This window comes from Engraulis encrasicolus, chromosome 2 (assembly GCF_034702125.1).
Source record: "Engraulis encrasicolus isolate BLACKSEA-1 chromosome 2, IST_EnEncr_1.0, whole genome shotgun sequence".
Classification (NCBI taxonomy): domain Eukaryota; kingdom Metazoa; phylum Chordata; class Actinopteri; order Clupeiformes; family Engraulidae; genus Engraulis; species Engraulis encrasicolus.
The window spans coordinates 32,437,872-32,457,400 of NC_085858.1; the positions used below are offsets into that span (position 1 = coordinate 32,437,872).

A 19,529-nucleotide genomic window follows, 5' to 3' on the forward strand; every position below is an offset into this window, starting at 1 on the left:
CTGTTCAATTACTTGCCCCTCCAGGATTAAAGGTGAGGAAAGTGGTAGCCTACTAGTTGCAACTGCTACCCAATTCCAGCTGCGCTCCTCCTCCTATGACAACACAGTTCTTGAGTCTTGCTGATTTTATGCAATATGTTGCAAACACACAATGGAAAAGCAAAGGGCTGAAAACAGTGATGTAATGAATAAAATGTCACTATTATTCACCAATAAATGCTGTCAGGGATTAGGTTGTGGGGTTCGTAGCCCTAAGGTCTGCCAGGGAAGTGAATATGACAAACAGCATTGTCCAGTCCTCCTCCACGACTGAGGTACCCTGGCCTAGTCCCTGAGTAGACTGTGTACAGTCCTATCCGCACAAACTTCCAAATGTAAAGCATAAATTCAACGTTGTTTTGTGTGTGCATGTGTCACAATGACAATGAGAGTTTCCCAATGGGTCTTTAACTGGATAAGAAATTGTATTTTGATTGAATAGGCCTACAACTTATTTTTTTGCCAGGTCATGAAAATCAGTACACGTCGGTCAGGATACAAGCAGGAAAGCCTATTCTAACACTGTCAGCACACCACCATCAAGATCTTTCTCACACACTCAAGCAAAACAACCTGTCTCAAGCCAAAACAATGCTGAGTCTACTGACAGTTGAATTACCACTCGATTGGAGCTTGCAAATCCCACCCTCTGTATTTCATCCACTTTCTTCCATGCAAATCGGGCAAATATCTCTCATATCTCCCACTATTATAACCTACATAATTCAACATCACAGCCTGCATGGTAGGCTACAATCTCGACCTCGTGCGCCCTAATAGACTAGGTGTATGGGTTCCTCAGGACACTTACTAAACTTGCTGAACAGGTCTAACAGAGAATAAGACCCATAACCTACAACAATGAATGGGTGAGATGACCTGATATTTTTAAATGCCTGTCATTGTTGTAGTAAACTCTTCTTTGGTGGTGGAGGGCGCGCCTTCAACTCTGATATGCGCACGCCTGCGCAATGAGCAGCGGTCAATGCATAGACGTTGCCATTTCCTGGATTCCTTGACAGACCGAAACGTTAGCAAGCTAGCTGTCGGAGTGAATTCGTGTCGACTGTCCAGAGTCCGCGAATTCAAGTCCGTCCCCATCCACAAGAGTAAGAGGAGAAGCTGAAACTTCAGTCGTGCAAAGGTACAGTTCTGTATATTTAACAGAAACCGAAAAACAATAGCTGTGTGATGCCTTCTGCAAACAGTAGGGAGCGGAAAAAGCCGGCATTTTGTCGGGAGTCGTTCTATTTCCCAGCTATACAACTAGCCGTTTTACTAAAAGAACAACATGCAAATGATGGCTTTATAATTGCAGTTCCCAAAATGTGTTTAAATCGTACGCTTGGTGTGTTAGAGGTGTGGTCATCACAGCTAAACTGAAGTGATGAAAACGCATCCAAGGATGCTAAATACCCCCGCTAACAGGGTTGTGGCAAGACTGCTAAGGCTAGCCATTTTCCCAACCATTAAAATTAAAAGGTATCGTACAGTAATATAAGGTATCGAACATTGTTTATAGATTGCACGCTGTAATTGGCGTGTTGGATAACCATTTGATTTCATCCGTTCATTGGTGGTTGAACAAAAAAGCAAAACTAGTCAGCTAGCAGATTTTTTCAGATTGCTTTGATTCAGGTGGGTGGTGTAGGAATGGCTAACTGGTCTTACCGTAGATGTTAATTAGCTGGCTAGCCCGCTAATCTTGAAAGGTACTACTGTCCTTGCTGGCTTGCAGAAAGCTGTTCATTTGTAAGGAACGACCGATCAACATGTTTGCTGCAAGTTGCTTTTCAATCAGATTGGCTGAGGTTGCGTAAATGTTTGATAAAAACGATGTAATACCAAGTGTTCCGAGAAAATGCCACTCGGGGCTTGGCATTCTACTCTCTGTGTGACGGCTGGTCTACAAAAGCCCCGTCACCCGTCAATTGAAATACACTTAAATTGCCTCTTGTATAAGTTTTATGAGACATTAACTGTGCTAATTCTTTTCCTTTTTCATCTACAACTCCATCAACTACAGACATTTAAGCTGACCAACATGTCGCTTCATCAGTTTCTTTTGGAGCCCATCACATGTCACGCCTGGAATCGGGACCGAACCCGTAAGTATTTTTTATTTTCCCTGACAGACCGGACCAGAGTATTTTCTTTTTGTATTGCTATTGACTCCGTTTTGTGTATTCCAGAAATCGCCATCAGCCCAAACAATCATGAAGTCCACATATACAAAAAGGCTGGAAACCAATGGGTCAAAGCTCACGAATTAAAAGAGCACAATGGACACATCACAGGTAACTTTATTCTCCATCATCTGTCATGGGAGATATTCGGTCTGCATCATATGCATTATGTGATATTCACTCTTAAATCTATCAGTGGATTTACATATAGAAAGGGCTTGGTAACAGCTATGAAGAATGTGGGTGGGGGAGTAAATGACCAATGCTCCCCTCATCCACGACTGAGATTCCCATGAGCAAGCTATCTTAACTCCATTAGACTGCCTCTGGATAAGAACGAAGTTTCATGGAATACAATGTGTTATGTGTTTTCAGGCATTGATTGGGCCCCCAAAAGCGACCGGATTGTTACTTGTGGTGCTGATCGCAATGCATACGTGTGGAGCCAGAAAGATGGTGTTTGGAAGCCTACTCTTGTCATTCTCAGGATCAACCGTGCTGCCACCTTCGTCAAGTGGTCTCCCCTGGAGAACAAGTTTGCTGTCGGCAGTGGAGCCCGCCTCATATCTGTTTGCTACTTTGAGTCTGAAAATGACTGGTATGTCGTGGCAAATGACCGCACATGTAATTTTTTTTAGATCATGTAGCCCACAGAGTCATCAATAAACCTATTTGTCTTGAAATTTACACCTTTTTGCCTTTTGCTTCTTTTTTCGTCAGGTGGGTGAGCAAGCACATCAAGAAGCCTATCCGCTCCACTGTCCTCAGCCTCGACTGGCATCCAAACAATGTGCTTCTGGCCGCAGGATCATGTGACTTTAAGTGCAGGTAATAGAGCTTGTTCTGTAGCTTTTTTGTCAGTAGGCACTTGGGTGACGTACTCAAGTGTTGGTGATGTAGTGTCTGTGCAGTGTACAACATCTTCAGCACACGGTTGCTAACCAGTATTATTACCTTTTTCTGTGCTAAATGTCCATAATTCTTGCCAGGTTCTAAAAAAAAATGTCACATCATTTTCCATTTATTACTTGTCCATACTACTACTATAAAATAAGAATCTATTCCATATATTACCTATGACAACCATTGCATTTTCTAACCATAATTGCCATCATTTTACAGGGTGTTCTCAGCCTACATAAAGGAGGTAGACGAGAAACCTGCACCGACACCGTGGGGGTCCAAGATGCCCTTTGGGCAGGTGATGGTGGAGTTTGGGGGCATGGGCAGTGGAGGGTGGGTCCACAGTGTCTCCTTCTCCGCCAGTGGAAACCGACTGGCCTGGGTGAGCCATGACAGCACTGTGACAGTGGTGGACCCAACCAAAAGCTCAACGTGAGTTTGCACCATGTGTGTTTTCGGTCTTTAAGACAGAGAGGGAGCTCGGAATACTGAATAGTCGTCTAAGTGATATGATTTGCTCACCGTCTCTTGACAGTGAGTCATTGAGTTTGCTTGGTATGCCGTGTAACCACACAAACGCACCAGAAGAGACGCAACAAGCTACAAAAAGAGTCACTGGACTGTTTGCATAGCAAGAGCAACACGAGCAATAAAAACGTCAGAGCATGATCCTTAAAAGTGTTATGACATTCTGGCAGCCGTCGCCAAACAGCATCATAGCTCATTGCCATAGTACTCGCTGAAGTTCAACTACAAATTGTCCTTTCTGTCGCTCAAATCACCTCTTGTCACCCAAAGCTCAATTACTTCTGTTAATTCAAGTCAATTACTTCTGTTGCCGTTGTCGCTCTTAATGCGTTCGGTGTGTTTGCACGATACACAAGCTAGTAGTGTATGAGAAGAACCATTAGGGTTGTTTGTATATTCTGGCTTGTAATATTTTTTCACCCATGAGTATGCATCTAATGGAAAAGTATGTGTTGGTAAACTGAAAATGACTTGATGCTGTGCGCAAGCAATGCAATTACTACAAAGGTAGGATATAAAACAAAGCCAGTGTGCTGTACCCTTTAGCATTTTGTACACTCTAAAATGATGTGCTCTGAAAATGTAACTGTATTGTGTATATTATAACTGGATGTAATAGATGAAGTACAGTTATACAACTCTGCCACACATTGCTGTGCTTAAATATGATTTTGTGTTTCTGTATTTTGTATTTGTTTTTCAGACCAAGCCAACTGAAGACAGAATTCCTTGCACTTCTAAGTGTGATATTTGTTTCTGAGAATAACATTGTGGCAGCGGTAAGTAATCACACTTCATAACCTAGCCAGTCATTAAACTGAGGCTATATAAAGCACATTTTTTCCCTGTCGATTCTTGTTCATGTTTTATCCAAGATGTGACTGCAACATGTATTGTTTAGTCCCTTGTAAGAAACCATTGCTACTTACCAGCCGTTGTTTTATGTCATAAAACCTTTGTGCTGTATAACACTTTCTTTAAAAAACTTGTCACGTGTCTGTTGTTGACTTCTTTAAACACTGTGTTGTGTGTGCTCTTGACCCTAACAGGGCCACGACTGCTGTCCAATGCTGTTCAATTTCGATGACGGCGGCGCCCTGACCTTTATTTCCAAGTTGGACATTCCAAAGCAGAGCATCCAGCGCAACATCTCTGCCATGGAGCGCTTCCGCAACATGGACAAGAGAGCCACCACGGAGGACCGCAATAGCACTCTGGAGACCCTGCACCAGAACAGCATCACGTAGGGCCCAACGCTATTCTCATGCATTAGTAGTAGCAGATACAAAGCTACCAGTAGCCATGCATTATAGAATGAGATGGAACTCTTACAGCACGCATGCAGTAGAGCAGCATCATGCAAGGCTCTCCGGCATTACATTAGCCATCAGAAGATGGAGGGTGACTAGTAGCCATTCGTTATTTTATTTAGAAATGAGCCTCCTCACCGGAACGGCATCATTTAAGTTTTAAAGGCACCCGTCATGTTAACTGCAACTCACAGACTAACAAATATCAGGGAAATTGTCAGTTTTGCATTCCCTTAATTAGGTGTTTTAGATGCTGTTCAGGTACCATTTATGGTTCCCCATCATACTAGAACATTCATACAATGTATAAAAGTGCTAAAAGAAGTTTGGCACATTTAGAAAACGTAACAATGACTTTTGCTTTTCCTTCTTTACAGCCAAGTGTCTATATATGAAGGAGACAAAAGAGATTGTCGTAAATTCTGCACTACAGGAATCGATGGCGCAATGACCATATGGGATTTCAAGGTTAGTTCATAAGAAGTAAATTATTATTGAATATAGCAGCAATTGGGGATTAATGAGAGAAGATGAGCACATTTGCTATGGCAGGTAGAGTTCCTAAACACCCACACAACGCAGCAAATGTCTGGCTGAGTACAAGTAGAGATCTGTGTTGGACTTTTTAGTCCTGCTCCCACAAAGAGTTGTAAACTGTTTTAGTCCCTCTCTTGCCCACACCTGTTGTCATTTGTCCCGCAAAATTCCACAAGATGCAGACATTGGCGTTCTTTCCATTTTTGACACAATGACTGTGAAACATACTAGGACATCTCCAATCCTATTTCTTGAATGCGGTTTTCCCCCTATTATGAAACTACACACTTCAACACAACTACCCTAGTGATTTTGGTAACCCTGTGATTAAAAAAACTGACATGGATGACAATCAAAAGTGATGAGTCAAAATCTATTGATTGCTAGATCAGCAACATTAAAGTTGTTTCAGCGATTTTGCTGTAAACTAGCAATTGTTCAGCTTACCACATCTTTAACGGAGGCATGTAGATATGAACAGTTTGCCCCCTCAGACAACTTGGTTACACCTTTCATTTTAGCCTCTATACATAATACATGCTTTGGCTTAAAAAACGACGTCAAGCATGTTTTGAAATACTGTTATTCTTGCCAAATAAAGTTTAAAAAAAAAAAAAAACCTGTCAGTCTATGCGTTAAAAAGGGCACTTATCACACATCTGTAGTTGGTAGTAGTACATTACCCCAGTGAGGCTGTCCTTCAAGTGTAAAAGGTCCCGCGCACACTGCCCATTCCACCAGCAAGTTAAAGGGGAAAAACTTTTTTTGACATTGGACCCTTGATTTCACATTATAACCTTGTGCTCTCCTCACCCCTGTATGTTGTGAGTCATTTGGAGCTCTGCCGAAGATATTCGGCCATGAAACGTTTTCCTATGGGCATTTTTTACAGGCATAAACTATGCTGTTGTTAATTCATGACTGTATGGTACACTACCACTCATAATGCGTAGGTGGATTGCTTGTTTGGTAACTTCGCCGTTTCACGGGTAATACTTTTCTAACGTCTGTTAAAGGTGGATTTGACATCATGTCATGAACATCCGCCTTTACTAGTCTTCTAAAAACATTGTCATTTTATTGCAAAAAAGTCTTCTAAACACTTATTACCCGCAAAACCGGGAAGTTCAAGCAATACATTATGTGTTATCAGAGGTAGCTTACCGTAATGAGTAAATTAAAAACATGTTGTGCCTGCAAAAAATGGGTCATAGGAAGTTGTTTCATGGATATAACCAAACGGCGGAGCTCCAAATCACACGTTACAGGAGTGAGTAGAACATGATGTTATAATGAGAAATTAAGGGCAAAATGTAAAAAAAACTCAGTTTTTCTCCTTTTAACTTAATGTTTTGGTCATGCAACGTTCTTTGGGAAAAAACTGTGTGTTTACAAAATCGGTAACATTTTGTAATAATATCTGCTTATAAAGCATTCATAACACTTCGTAAATAATGAACTAATGATGAACAAAACAAATATGTGGGCGGTTGTTGAAAATTCAATATGGCTCAAAAGTTAACCAAGCAGAAATGTACCTACACCAGTTTGTGGAGCTATATAGCTTGAGATGTTGACACGAAACTTGCTGAAATGTGCTTGTTACTCTCTCTACAGTAAAATGTTGTTGAATTAGGCACACTAACTTAAGTGTCAGATTGGTATAGAGACCATTTACGGATTTGGATGGCAGGAGCCATTTTAAGTTAACTGTGTGTTTATAGTGTCACGGTGCAATGGGTAGGAAAACAAATCTGTCATTGATCAGTCATTGATCCAGTTTAGAGGTGTAATAGGACATCAACAGGGTCTGCATACAAATCACCTGACATCAGGACTGGCAGGCATTTAAAAAAAAAAAAAATCTTGTTGACTCTTACCAACACTGTCAAGGTCATTCTGAAATATAGTGCATCTTTGTCCAAAAGCTATACAATTAACTAAGCAACATAATTGGCCCAGAACACTAGCCAGGCCGTCCCCTCCTAGTGACGCAACAGCTTCAACGTTGCTACCAGTCAGGTCAAGAGCAATGCAAGTACTTTCTGACTTCCCGCAAATACGGGAACTCCTCCCACTTTGTTGGGAAGAAAACAATCATTAGCAAACAAAGGGAGGCCACTTGGGAAATTCTGTTTGGGAAATGTTAATTGTTATGCTCTTGGTCAGACCAAGTCTCGAAGAGATTTGGAAGTCGATGATAATCAGGCTACCAGAACACACCACCAAATCGTTATCTATAGACAAAAGCACAGAAAGGTCTATAACACAGGTTGTTGAGAGAACAGACATTCACACCTTATTGCCACACATTCATTGCAGGCACTGGTTCAGTCAATATCAGTTAATTTACACCAAACACAAGACATTCCACTTGAACGACACAGGAATTTTCCCTCAATTGTCCGAAATATTCAGTGCCACCCTGTACACGGTAACAAAAGATGCAAAAATCAAATACCCAAACATGTTCAGGAATGGACAAAACATTGATGAGAGATCAGGCTAAGCGATCAGCCAAAAGAAAAAAAATCTGTCAGAATAGAGCAGGATCCAGTAAAATTATGAATCTGGCTTCGTCCCTTGCTAGTTACTACACTCATTAGAACAAAAATGCGCTGGCATGATTTACACTCATGAATTTCAAAACTCATGGAAAACACATATGTTAGAAGGAAAACATGACAAAGTTTTTAAAATTCTTAACTCCACATTGACGACACTGATTATTGCTATTAATCGTAATAACTTCTTTCCCACTATCTGTCCCTTGCAGACTCTGGAGTCATCCATCCAAGGACTGCGGATCATGTAATCAACCTCACTCTGATCACTAGCATGACCCCAGCACAAGCAATATGGCTTGAACACTAACAAGGAGATTTGATAACACGCCTGAAAGTTTTTAACTGAAACACTACAAAAATGAAGGCAAAAAGAAATGGAGAGAAAAAAACAAAAACAAAGCAAAGCACTGATCGGCGGTGTGAACTGACCTGTGATATTCACTCACTCCTGTCAATGGGAATACACTAATGGAAAAAGGGTTTAGAGTCTTTGGTTTTTAAAAGTCCGATGCCAAAGCTGGTGCCCAGCGGTGATTGCGGCGCTCTGGGACCCCAGAGGAGCAAAAGAGTAGTTAACTTAAAAAGGAGAATTTTATGTAAATGGTCTGCTAGAAATAAATGAAGTATACTACACCACATCCGTCTTGTATGGCCTTGTTTTATTTGTGTCTGTCTTTGTATGCAACACCCCACCCATATTTCCTGTTTTTATTTTTGTGCATTAGTTGCTCAGTGCATTACTTTGTTTACCAGTCCTTATACACATGTAATAGAAATAGACCTGCACTGTACGTTAAGTTTTGCAATAATGTTCCCAGTGCAGAAAAACAAGGGAACAAACACCCTGATGCCAAAGGAGTGGCTTTGTTGGAAACACAGTTGAATACTCCTCAGCTGACCTCATGTGATGGCTCAGTCTGCTGTCCCGAGACGGAGACGGGGAAACAGAGCCCCCTGGACACAATCTCCTGTTCTCCACAGAGGTCTTTACAAAGCAAAAGGCGCGCATGCATTAAGAGTGATGATGATCTTCCACCAGCGTGCAGCAGTGTCATGCTAAGGGGAGTGAAAGCTGGAGGGCCCTCCTAGCCTACAGACAGCCGCCCACACGAGGAAGTGGTTATGAGTTTGGGGCAGGAAGAGGGAAGTGAACCGTTTTTCAGAGAGAAAAACGTCTAAGGAAATAGTTCAGTTCATTCAGAGGCAAGCCAGCGTTTGTGTTGACTGCACAGAGTCCACGAACTTGGGCTTCTGGTTCACATCTTGACGACCCCCTGCTCCTCCTGGGTTTCTTTCCCTTCCCTCCCCCTCCTCTTTTTTTAAGGAACCAGGGTAAGTAGGATAACACATGTTTTTGTTTATTTAGGCTTGGAAAGTCATTTTCAGGTGCTGAGAAGTGTGGAATGCACAGGGCGCCGACCTCTCTAACTTTGGAGAACATGACATTTCGGATCAGTCTGAAAACAATACCTATGGGGTTTTTGGGGGGGCTGCATGTGACATTGTTTTAGAGAGAAATTTTATTTAACACTTTTATTTGCCGTTTGGCTGGCTTTGGGACTTTTTATTTAAATTTACAGGTGCTGTTAAATAAAATGATCATTAAAGTGATTTAAATGAAGCACCAAAAAGATCTTCCCTGGCCCATTTTAAAACGGGTATGCTTTGTCTGCCTTCGCATTCCTTTCAGGTCTGGTTTCAATTTACTGAGAAACTGAATGTATACTTTAACCATTTATTTTTCCCCAAATCGTATTCCATAGTCCAGACCAATTGGCAGCATGGCGAGAGTGTAAATCATAAAAGCAATGTTTAAACGTGTGTAAATTCAGTTTTGTAAACGTTTTACAACTTCTCTTTTTGAGAAATCTATGCGGAAGTTAAGCTGCTTGCAGCAGTAGCAGCAGCATGCAACACTAATCACCCTTCAGACCTGTAGCATCAGTAAGGCATGACTGAGGCTGTGCTGTGTGACTGTTCAGTTCCCATGTTGAGCACCACCTTGCTTAAACAGAGCCCGTGTCTCCTTTGCAGTGTCCCATTGGTCTGTCACAGCCATGGCTTACCACAGTTTTTTGCTGGAGCCCATCAGCTGCCATGCCTGGAACAAAGATCGGACCCGTAAGTTTATTACACACTGACTGCAATTGCAGTTTTATTTGCTGAAACAAAGAGGTCTCGCTTGTGGGGGAAGCTTTGAACCTGGAGTCTACCAAAGAGAGGAAAGTTGAGTCATTGACATTCACATTATGCTGAAGTAACATTCTAATTTAGATAAACGGGTAGTCTTTTTAACTTCCCTAGTTATATGAAGTGGGGATGTATTAGTTGTACAGTTGGAAGTTAAATATAACTGTTGGCCCTCAGCCAAGGAACCAGAGGAATTTCCTCCAAAGACAAGCTTTTCCTTCTTTGGTTGTTTGTGTAGGCTTTTTGGATTTCAGGTAACATAACACCAGCTAAGAAAACTATAAGGGTGCATTGTACTTAGAGGATTAAACAGACCAAGTTCAATACCAGATTCAATTGCTGCTTTAAGGTCTTTTGGTTCACTGTGGAGTCAGGGTACAAAGACTATGAGAAAGAAGCCAAACTTAAACCCTCAAGACATATTCAATGTTTTTGCACAAATGCACTACTCATCTTTTCCTGACATCAAACCCCCACCTCTTGGCTTCCGTGCCTTTGCTGACTTCCACTCTGCTGAGCTGTGCATTCACAAACTTGCAGAAACAGTATTTCTTACGTTACATAAAGGCCCAGTTGTACAGATGGAACATGTCTGGGAAGATATGCAAACACATGCACACACACTTCCCTTTTGCTTCAAGATCACTCATTCAACATTCACTCATTCAAATCAAATGAGTAAGTTGAAAGTGATACTTTGAGTTTATCCTCAGTCTATAATGGCTACTTTAACACTCTTCTAAGGTGGAAAAACTGGTAGAGGACATATTGACATACACGGGTAATAGACTTAGATGCCCCGTCTTGTGGTACTTAGCACTAAAGAATGTTAACCCCACTAAGGCTTATTTGGATAATTAAAAGCAGAAGTTTTGCGATCACAGGGAAGTACAGATTTTTTTTGTTTCGAACTTAAAAGTCGCCACCACACTCATGTCTTTCCCCCTCCTCCTCTGCTATGTTCACTCCTCTTTCGTCTTGCCTGATGAGAGAAGCAGTGGTGACTAATTCTCCCCTGACTTCCTGTTTTACCATGAATGGTGCTCTATTGCCGATGTCGGATGTCTTGAACAGACCCGACCACAGAGCATGGGCGAGAGGCAGAAGGATGCAGAAAGAAAATAGAGAAACCGAGAGAGACTCCGCTCTGACTGCTTTTGACTACTGGCAGGCCTGTATACAGAGATTGAGAGAGAGAGAGAAAGAGAGAGAGAGAGAGAGGGGCTTGGGCTGTTCTTGGATCAGAGCATGGGCTAGAAGAGCGAGACACAGAGAGGATTGAGCTGTGTGTCAGCAGCAGCCACAGCAGTAGGAACAACAGGCCCCTTATTAGCCCACATCAGAGGACGACAAGAATACCAATTATGAAACATTAAGACCAAGGCCATTCAGGCTGACCGTTTTCTTCCAACAAACATGCAACGGTCCACTCTGTCTTGTCAAATTATTTTACACATTATATTACATGTAACATGCAATACATGCAAGTTGTCCTACATATAAAGTGTTCTGCTGTTAGTAGTTACAGGATCAGGAAAAGCTCTTGTGGCCTGTGGAAAATCCCAGTATGTTTAAACAGTCGGAGTCAGCTACATCTTCTTTTTTTGGTCTGCCTGCTTACATTCATGTACAGTGTGTCACTGATGACATCAAAATTGCTCACACTTGTTCCCATTACTTCACCCAGAAATTGCCTTGTGTCCAAACAACCATGACGTTCACATCTACAAGAAGGCGGGCAACAGCTGGACCAAAATTCATGAGTTGAAGGAGCACAATGGCCAAGTGACTGGTAAGACGTCCTTGATCTACTCTCTGGACTCGTTGCTCATACTGTTAACAATGGGCTGTGATGTATGATGTGCAGCTTCATTCTCTGTATAACAGTGATTAAGTAGCATGCTGTTATTTCTGTACTTCAAGTTCAACTCTATTTGACGTGGAAGCTTACTCATGCTACCACTGAACTAATAAATAACTAAGTGTAAACATTGTTTAAAGATTTAATTCTGATCACATCCATGAAAAATCCATGAAAATAATTAGTAATGTGATACAGGCAAATGCTGTTTTGATCTCTGTCGTGGTACAAAGTTTAAAATGCTAGGTATAGCCTATAGCCCAGTTACTTTTCCACGTCATTTGTGATTGTAATTAGCCTAGTGTTTTGTTCCCAAGGTCAAGATCATGATTAATCAGCTAAGCCTCACACCATCTGTCACCTTCCATTTGTTTGTTTTAGAATGTTCTCTGTCTGTGGATGTTGTGTGTTTTATCACCACTGGCAATTGTTTATCCCAGGTATTGACTGGGCCCCAGAGAGCAATCGCATTGTGACCTGTGGCACGGACCGCAACGCGTACGTGTGGACACTGAAGGGCGAGGCGTGGAAGCCCACCCTGGTCATCCTGAGGATCAACCGCGCCGCCCGCTGCGTAAAGTGGTCGCCCAAGGAGAACAAGTTTGCTGTCGGCAGTGGCTCCCGCCTCATCTCTGTTTGCTACTTTGAGCAGGAGAACGACTGGTGAGCACTGATGATTCATTTTACTATTATTATTATTTGTGGTAGTGATGGTAGTGGTGGTCTTGATAAATATAACAAGATACAGCAGGGATATTTAACTTAACTTCGAGGAGGTGCGGATAAAGCAAATATCCAGGGTCCGGGACAACATAATACCATAGTGTCAGAGTTCCGGGACAACATAATGTCTAATTTGCAATTGTTATACAGAAGCAGCGTAGTTTTATCCATATTTAAATGAATGAACAAACGAAAAAAACAAATTAAAATAATTTCTAAAATATGAACAGGTAAAAATTTATATATTTTTTCCCTTCTACATATTTTTTTCAATAGAACAATCATATAACTATTTCCCTTACAGATCACCTTACTTCCCCCCCTTGTATTCTACTTCCCCACTCTCATGTCATTGTGAGAATCGCTGCAACACCAACATTGTAAAAGGACTAGAATAGTGTTGGGGCCATTCTCTCGTGCACGTACAGCTCCAGGCCACTTTATTAGAATAGTGTGAAAAAGTTGATTTATTTCCATAATTCCATCAATAATATTAAACTGTCATGTATTATAGATTCATGGCCCAGTTCTATTCCAATCATTCAATTGTTTGTTTTTACATATTTTGGCCTTCTAGCTCAAAAAACCCATGAAGTGGGGAATTCGCAACATTAGAATATTGTAATAAATCATAATTTTCTTCAGCAAAGCCCAGATATCCTTGATGCTTTGCTGTCAGCTGTTCTTGTTTGTTGACCTGGTGACCCACACTTCACTCTTCAATATTCCCCTGCAGATTTCCATGCCACGTTTTGGCGCTAATTCACCAGTTTAATTCTAAATCACCAGAAATGAAACCCCATTGAAAATGAATGGGGTTTTATTTCTGGTATGTTAGAATTAAACTGGTGAGTTAACACCAAAACGTGGCATGGAAATCTACAGGGTATATTGAAGAGTGAAGGGTGGTTCACCAGGTCAACAAACAAGAACAGCTGACAGCAAAGCATCAAGGATATCTGGGCTTCCATAACTCCCATGTACTGTTTCTGCCATTGACTTCAATGTTAAACGCATCATGGCAGTTATTAAGACAGAGAGAGTACCAACCAAGTATTGAACGTTGCATGATATGTAGATAGTACCAAATTTCAACTGATTTGATGTGACCTGAATTTTGCTGAAGAAAATTGTGATTTTATCACAATATTCGAATTATGCGAATTTCCCAATTCATGGTTTTTTTTAGCTGGAAGTGCAAAATTTTCAGAAATAAACAATTGAATGATTGGAATAGTTAAAAAATTGGACCATGAATCTGTAATACATGCCAGTTTAACATTATTGATGGAATTATGGAAATAAATCAACTTTTTCGTGCTATTCTAATAAAGTGGCCTGGAGCAGATGCCCATTGGTGAGCAACTCTGAGCTAAGTACTCATGAGTGGTAGTCTATCACACAGTTGAAGCGCAAAAGAGGATGGGTGCAATAAGTAGCAGGACAACAACCTGAAGCATACAAATCAACTAGAATGGCTTCATAAAAATCAAATGCACATTCTGGCATGGCCCAGTACAAGTCCTAACCGAAGCCAAATCGAGATGCAAAATGACCTCAATGAATCCATTCACACCAGACAACACAGAAACCTTGCTGAATTGTAGAGGTTTTGTAGAGAGGAATGGTGCATTATTCATCCTGATCGTTGACTCTCAACTAATCTGCAACTACAGGGAACGTCTGGTTGAGGTCACCACAGCCAAAACAAGCTATTGAATCCTAGGGTGCACTTACAAACTCCTCCCTGTCCTGTGAATGCTTACATCTGAGATTCTCATGGCCAATAAAAATATAAGTAATTATTTGGGTGGTATTAAAGCAGACAGCGATGAGAGCACAATTTGTACTACCAATGTAGGCAGAAACTCCCTCCACCCTAATAATATATTCTCTACAGTACAATTCATACAAGATGCAGCTCAATGCTTCACCAGTTTGGCCGGAACACATAGGATGGCATATCTTTCACCATTGACCTACTGGGAATGATTAATCTATTTATAGCTCCACAAATGCACTGATAAGCTGCTTATTGTCAAATGTTTAGATGGTCAGACGTTGGTATTTTTAATGCCAGATTAATGCACCATCACAACCTTTAGCGCATTCTCATACTTCTCTACCAGCACTAAAAGACAGCACACTCCTTTTTAGACCACATTTCGCAACAAAACTTCCAAATGCAGCTTCACCCATCTGTTCATAGAATGCACGGTTGTAGCCATGGACATATGATCACATAATGTAGCATCATTAGTCTGACTTAATGTTTTGTAATTTGTGCCTGGCCCACTCCACTACCAACCTGCCTAGTAATTTTGATAATGGACGTGGGCATGGTGGTCTGGTATTCAGATTGTGGAGTGGAGCACGTCTGGCATATCTGCAACCATATGGTCTGCTGACGTGCCAACAGCAATGGGAGGATAGGAGGTTTATTTATTCTGTTATCACCAACTCCGGGTTAGGATCAGACAATCCTGTCCATGGCAGAAGCCTCTGTGCGCCGTCATTTATCAAACTGTGATCAGCCAATTAAGCCAGGATGGCATATTGGCAATGCAAAAGGACGCAATTAACATGTAGTACTGTGGTGTACCCGGACAGGAACAAGCGTGTGGTCAGTGGATTTAGGCTCATGTAAAGGTTAACAGACATGTTCATTTCAATGCTTTTTTGTATGATAAATAATTAAATTGAATGTTTCCCACAATGTCTCTTGTTATTACCAGTCTGTAATCGGTCTCTCTTCCTTCACCAGGTGGGTTTGCAAACACATCAAAAAGCCCATCCGCTCCACCATCCTGTGCCTGGACTGGCACCCCAACAATGTTCTGCTGGCAGCAGGGTCATCTGACTTCAAGTGCAGGTGTGTGTATGTCAATTTTTGACTGCTGCAGGTGTGCATGAATGAATATCCCTTTGTGTGTACGCTACTGCTGCAAGCTGAATTGGTGCCAGGAATCGTCATTCAGGGAAAGGACTGTATTAGGATGATTCTATTTGGCTAAGTATTCAGGGTAGTAACGCTGACCGCACCAGCAATGTTAACAATAGGGATCCAAAATCGTATTTGTTCATGAAGCACAAAAATATCTAGCTGGCGACCAGTGCCAAATTTCTACAGCCTTTTGCCAACACATATTAAATCTGGATGAAACATTACATCTGATGATGGCAGACTGTAACGGCTGTAACGTCTTTTTTTTTCCTCCCCTAGAATTTTCTCTGCCTACATCAAAGAGGTGGAGGAGAAGCCTGCCCCAACTCCGTGGGGCTCCAAGATGCCCTTTGGAGAGGTAATGTTTGAGTCCAGCGGCACCGCAGGCTGGGTGCACGGGGTGAGCTTCTCAGACAGCGGAAACCGAGTGGCCTGGGCCAGCCATGACAGCACAGTGGCCGTGGCGGAAGGGGGCAAGACCTCTGTGTGAGTACAGTAATGCTGTTTGCATAGGACTACAAGCACACATACATACGTGTAAATATTGATGGCAAGAACGCTAACCAGTGTAATTGAAATTTAACTACCGGTAATAAGATACTTCAATTAAAATAATTATGTGACCACACATTACATTTACAGCGTGAAAATAGATATTTTTTAAAATAAAAGATTAAAATGGTTTAATAAATGGAAACTCACTGGAATTGGTCAACAATGAAACTGCATTTCAGTAGCTATTTTGCCTGAGGGTGGCTGAGTAGAATGCTCATATTATTGTGCTTGACTAATTCCACTATGAAATGTGTGGCTTAATGTTTTCTCTGTTTGTCTTTCAAGGATCACCAGCCTGAGCTCTGCGTCCCTCCCTTTGCTGTGCGTGACCTTCATTACTGAGAATAGCATTGTGGCAGCTGTGAGTACACCGTATTCTCTCTTATTCAGACTCTGAAGATGTTTTTACAATTTAACAACGCACCACTTTTCTGTCAGAAAGATCACAAAACGTTGGCTAGATTTTTAGGCTCTCCTAATAAAATTCATCACTTTCATCATTTGTGCTACTCCTGTAACAAGAGGATAGCTCATCTATTATCCATCATGCTCTGATGACATATAAGCATTATATTGATTGCCTGGTGCCCCCCTGAGGTTTTACTGGATTGCTTTTCAGACGTGTGGCACAACTGTTTCTATTTTTATATCATATTTATTTTATCTGTATTTCTCGTATCATATCAATGGCTCCTCACCACATACCTCGCAAGTATTTTTGTTTATATAATACGTTATAAGATACATTTATGCTTTTTAATCATTCTAGGGACACGACTGTTACCCGGTGCTGTTTGTGTATGATGCTGGAAAGGGGGAAATTACATTTGGCGGGAAACTGGACGTGCCAAAGCAGAGTGCCCAGAAGGGCCTGACAGCCAGAGAACGTTTCCAGAACCTGGACAAGAAAGCCACAGAGGCCAGAGACACCGAATTGGGTTCACTGCACAAGAACAGCATCAGGTAACAAAACAGACAGAATATAGTGTTTTGTAACTGGCTGAACATTATGTATGCATGGGCTTTTTCAATATGTGGCAGCAGTGCCAAGTTGAATAACAATTTCATTTAGTCCTAGACATGTAGTCATTGTTTGGATTTGCTGCTTTCAATTTTTGGATTCTGTTTTTTTTTGTATTATAAAAGTGTGACCTAGTTACTTGATTTCAGAGGCTCTTTTAATCTCAGTATGTGGTGCAAAGCTTCAAAGGCTGGCCTGAGAGGTATGGGAAGTCCCTAATTGAATAATGAGTCATGCCTCATCTCCCTCTGGTGGAAACCAAGAGCAGGTCATGTGTCATTCCCACAAAGGCCTTTATTCCAGCCTTCTCTTTGTCCGATGTCTTTAAATACAAGTCATCACATGGCCTGTGGCTAGAAACCATTCAATTGTGTACTGTAGAACTGACGTTGACTATTTGTACCCCTCTTCCTTTATTTTCTCTAAAGCCAAATCTCAGTTCTGGATGGAGGGAAGGCTAAATGTGCCAAGTTCTGCACCACTGGAATGGATGGAGGAATGGCCATTTGGGATGTGAAGGTAACATTGCAGTCACAATTTCATATGTATCTAAATGTTGAGCAACCATCCAGCCTTGAGCTGCAGTTTATTTTACTGGTTATCTAACTAGTTTGGTGCAGTGGTAAGACCCGAGTGAACTGCGATGTACTATCAAGTACTAGAGTTTCTCACATTACACAGGTTCTACTACTACAGATAACTTATTGATTTAGGTTAAACAGTTTAACAGTAAAATTATGTTAACATTGAGCCATTGCTCCTAACAGTTCCCTACCTACATGGAAAATAATGATATGCACATCTTTCTTCCCCCCTGTAGTCTATTGAATCTGCAATGAAGGACCTGAAGATTCAGTAAATGCTGGGCAATGAGCTGCATAATCAAATGGTACTCAAACTGCAATATTATACGATTTTATACAATGTTTAACCAGTGCCACTTTGGCATGGCAAAGCTATTATGCTTTTGGAATATGAAGTTATTACTTAAAGCTGTATGCTGGTCAGTTATGTCACTTATATGCTGGTCATAAAATGCTTTCTTTCTGATTAAGTAAAAAATGCAATGTGTTATGTCCAATTAAAGAAATAAAATGTTTGATCAATAGACTGTACCCTGATCATTTACGCTGACTTCGACTTTGCGAGTGTTGGTCAGTCTGATATACAGTACCTTGTAAAACCACTTCTCTGAGGGCGGACCAAACCGGTGTCCATGAAAAAGCTCTCTATGCTACTGGTTGAAGCTACAGTCTATCAGCTCATTCTTTACTTCCTATCAATGAACTCAGGGGTTAACATGAAATGTTGCTGTTCCAGTGGTTCTCTAAGTCACTAGATATTCAGCCGTTGTACAAGCCATACATTTGGTCTTTCTTTTATTTTTAATGTCTGAAGTGTTAACATACACTAAGCCATCATGTTAAAAAAAAATCAGAAAAATACAAACTGAGTGTGTTATGCAGAAAGTACCGGTATGTAGGCTATTGTGATATGACGAAGCGTAAATTACCTGCTGAAAGTATTAGGATAAATCTCGATATCACAATGTTTATCCTGAAAAATTGTGGTAAATTATTATCAGCCAAAGCCAAGATTTACCAGAATTTGTCGGGTTTGCAGGTGCCAATGTCAAGCCCTGACTGAACTAGTGCTTTAAACGCGCCACAACAAGCAGTTGGAAATGCTCAAATTTGGCTCTAAATTCAGTGAAACCTTCAAATGCTTGGCCAGACTGATTTGACTCATGAAATTTTGAGCAGCCCCACAGGAAATATTGGCAAGCCAAGGCCAATATTTACCCAAATATGCACCTAGTGTATCATCGATGTGAGATTGACTAGATAGACAAGTTTTTTAAATTGATTATTTATTTGACCTTTATATGGAACAATTCGCATTTTATACAAAAATCATTAGAAAACAAACAATAGGGCCTTTGAGCAATAGAGTCCATTGGTTGTGTACATTTAACCATGTTGTGTGTTCTGGCAACACCAAAAAAAAAAAAAAAAGATTTTTTTTTCCATGCATATCAATAGGATTTCAAAAGAAAAATCCAGGTATTTTACGGAGTTGACCATTTCTTCTTGACCATCTTGATGGACAATTTGTTGTGTTGAACTGAAATGGTACACACCCAAAAGACAACTTCCTGCTCTACT

At 41.0% G+C, this 19,529-nt stretch overlaps 2 protein-coding genes across 2 annotated transcripts; both read left to right on the forward strand.

Moving 5' to 3' along the window:
- The first annotated feature begins 1,018 nt into the window (after nt 1-1,018).
- arpc1a (actin related protein 2/3 complex, subunit 1A) lies at nt 1,019-8,708 on the forward strand. Its single transcript, XM_063186661.1, has 10 exons — nt 1,019-1,183; nt 2,066-2,147; nt 2,232-2,336; nt 2,601-2,823; nt 2,946-3,053; nt 3,348-3,560; nt 4,360-4,435; nt 4,706-4,899; nt 5,344-5,434; nt 8,280-8,708. The coding sequence occupies exons 2-10, from the start codon at nt 2,084-2,086 to the stop codon at nt 8,316-8,318; spliced, it is 1,113 nt and encodes a 370-aa protein (XP_063042731.1). The 5' UTR covers nt 1,019-1,183; nt 2,066-2,083; the 3' UTR covers nt 8,319-8,708.
- A 311-nt stretch (nt 8,709-9,019) lies between these two features.
- On the forward strand, nt 9,020-18,472 carry arpc1b (actin related protein 2/3 complex, subunit 1B). The gene is made up of 10 exons (XM_063186671.1): nt 9,020-9,402; nt 10,105-10,191; nt 11,948-12,052; nt 12,562-12,784; nt 15,609-15,716; nt 16,068-16,274; nt 16,629-16,704; nt 17,113-17,306; nt 17,793-17,883; nt 18,185-18,472. The coding sequence occupies exons 2-10, from the start codon at nt 10,128-10,130 to the stop codon at nt 18,221-18,223; spliced, it is 1,107 nt and encodes a 368-aa protein (XP_063042741.1). The 5' UTR covers nt 9,020-9,402; nt 10,105-10,127; the 3' UTR covers nt 18,224-18,472.
- The last annotated feature ends 1,057 nt before the right edge of the window (nt 18,473-19,529 follow it).

Coding starts and splice junctions, on each gene's coding strand:
- arpc1a (XM_063186661.1), top strand. CDS start 2,084: ATGTCGCTTCATCAGTTTCTTTTGGAGCCCATCACATGTCACGCCTGG. Junction 3,561..4,359: donor GACCCAACCAAAAGCTCAAC/GTGAGTTTGCAC, acceptor TTTGTTTTTCAG/ACCAAGCCAACTGAAGACAG. Junction 4,900..5,343: donor CTGCACCAGAACAGCATCAC/GTAGGGCCCAAC, acceptor CCTTCTTTACAG/CCAAGTGTCTATATATGAAG.
- arpc1b (XM_063186671.1), top strand. CDS start 10,128: ATGGCTTACCACAGTTTTTTGCTGGAGCCCATCAGCTGCCATGCCTGG. Junction 16,275..16,628: donor GAAGGGGGCAAGACCTCTGT/GTGAGTACAGTA, acceptor TTGTCTTTCAAG/GATCACCAGCCTGAGCTCTG. Junction 17,307..17,792: donor CTGCACAAGAACAGCATCAG/GTAACAAAACAG, acceptor TTTTCTCTAAAG/CCAAATCTCAGTTCTGGATG.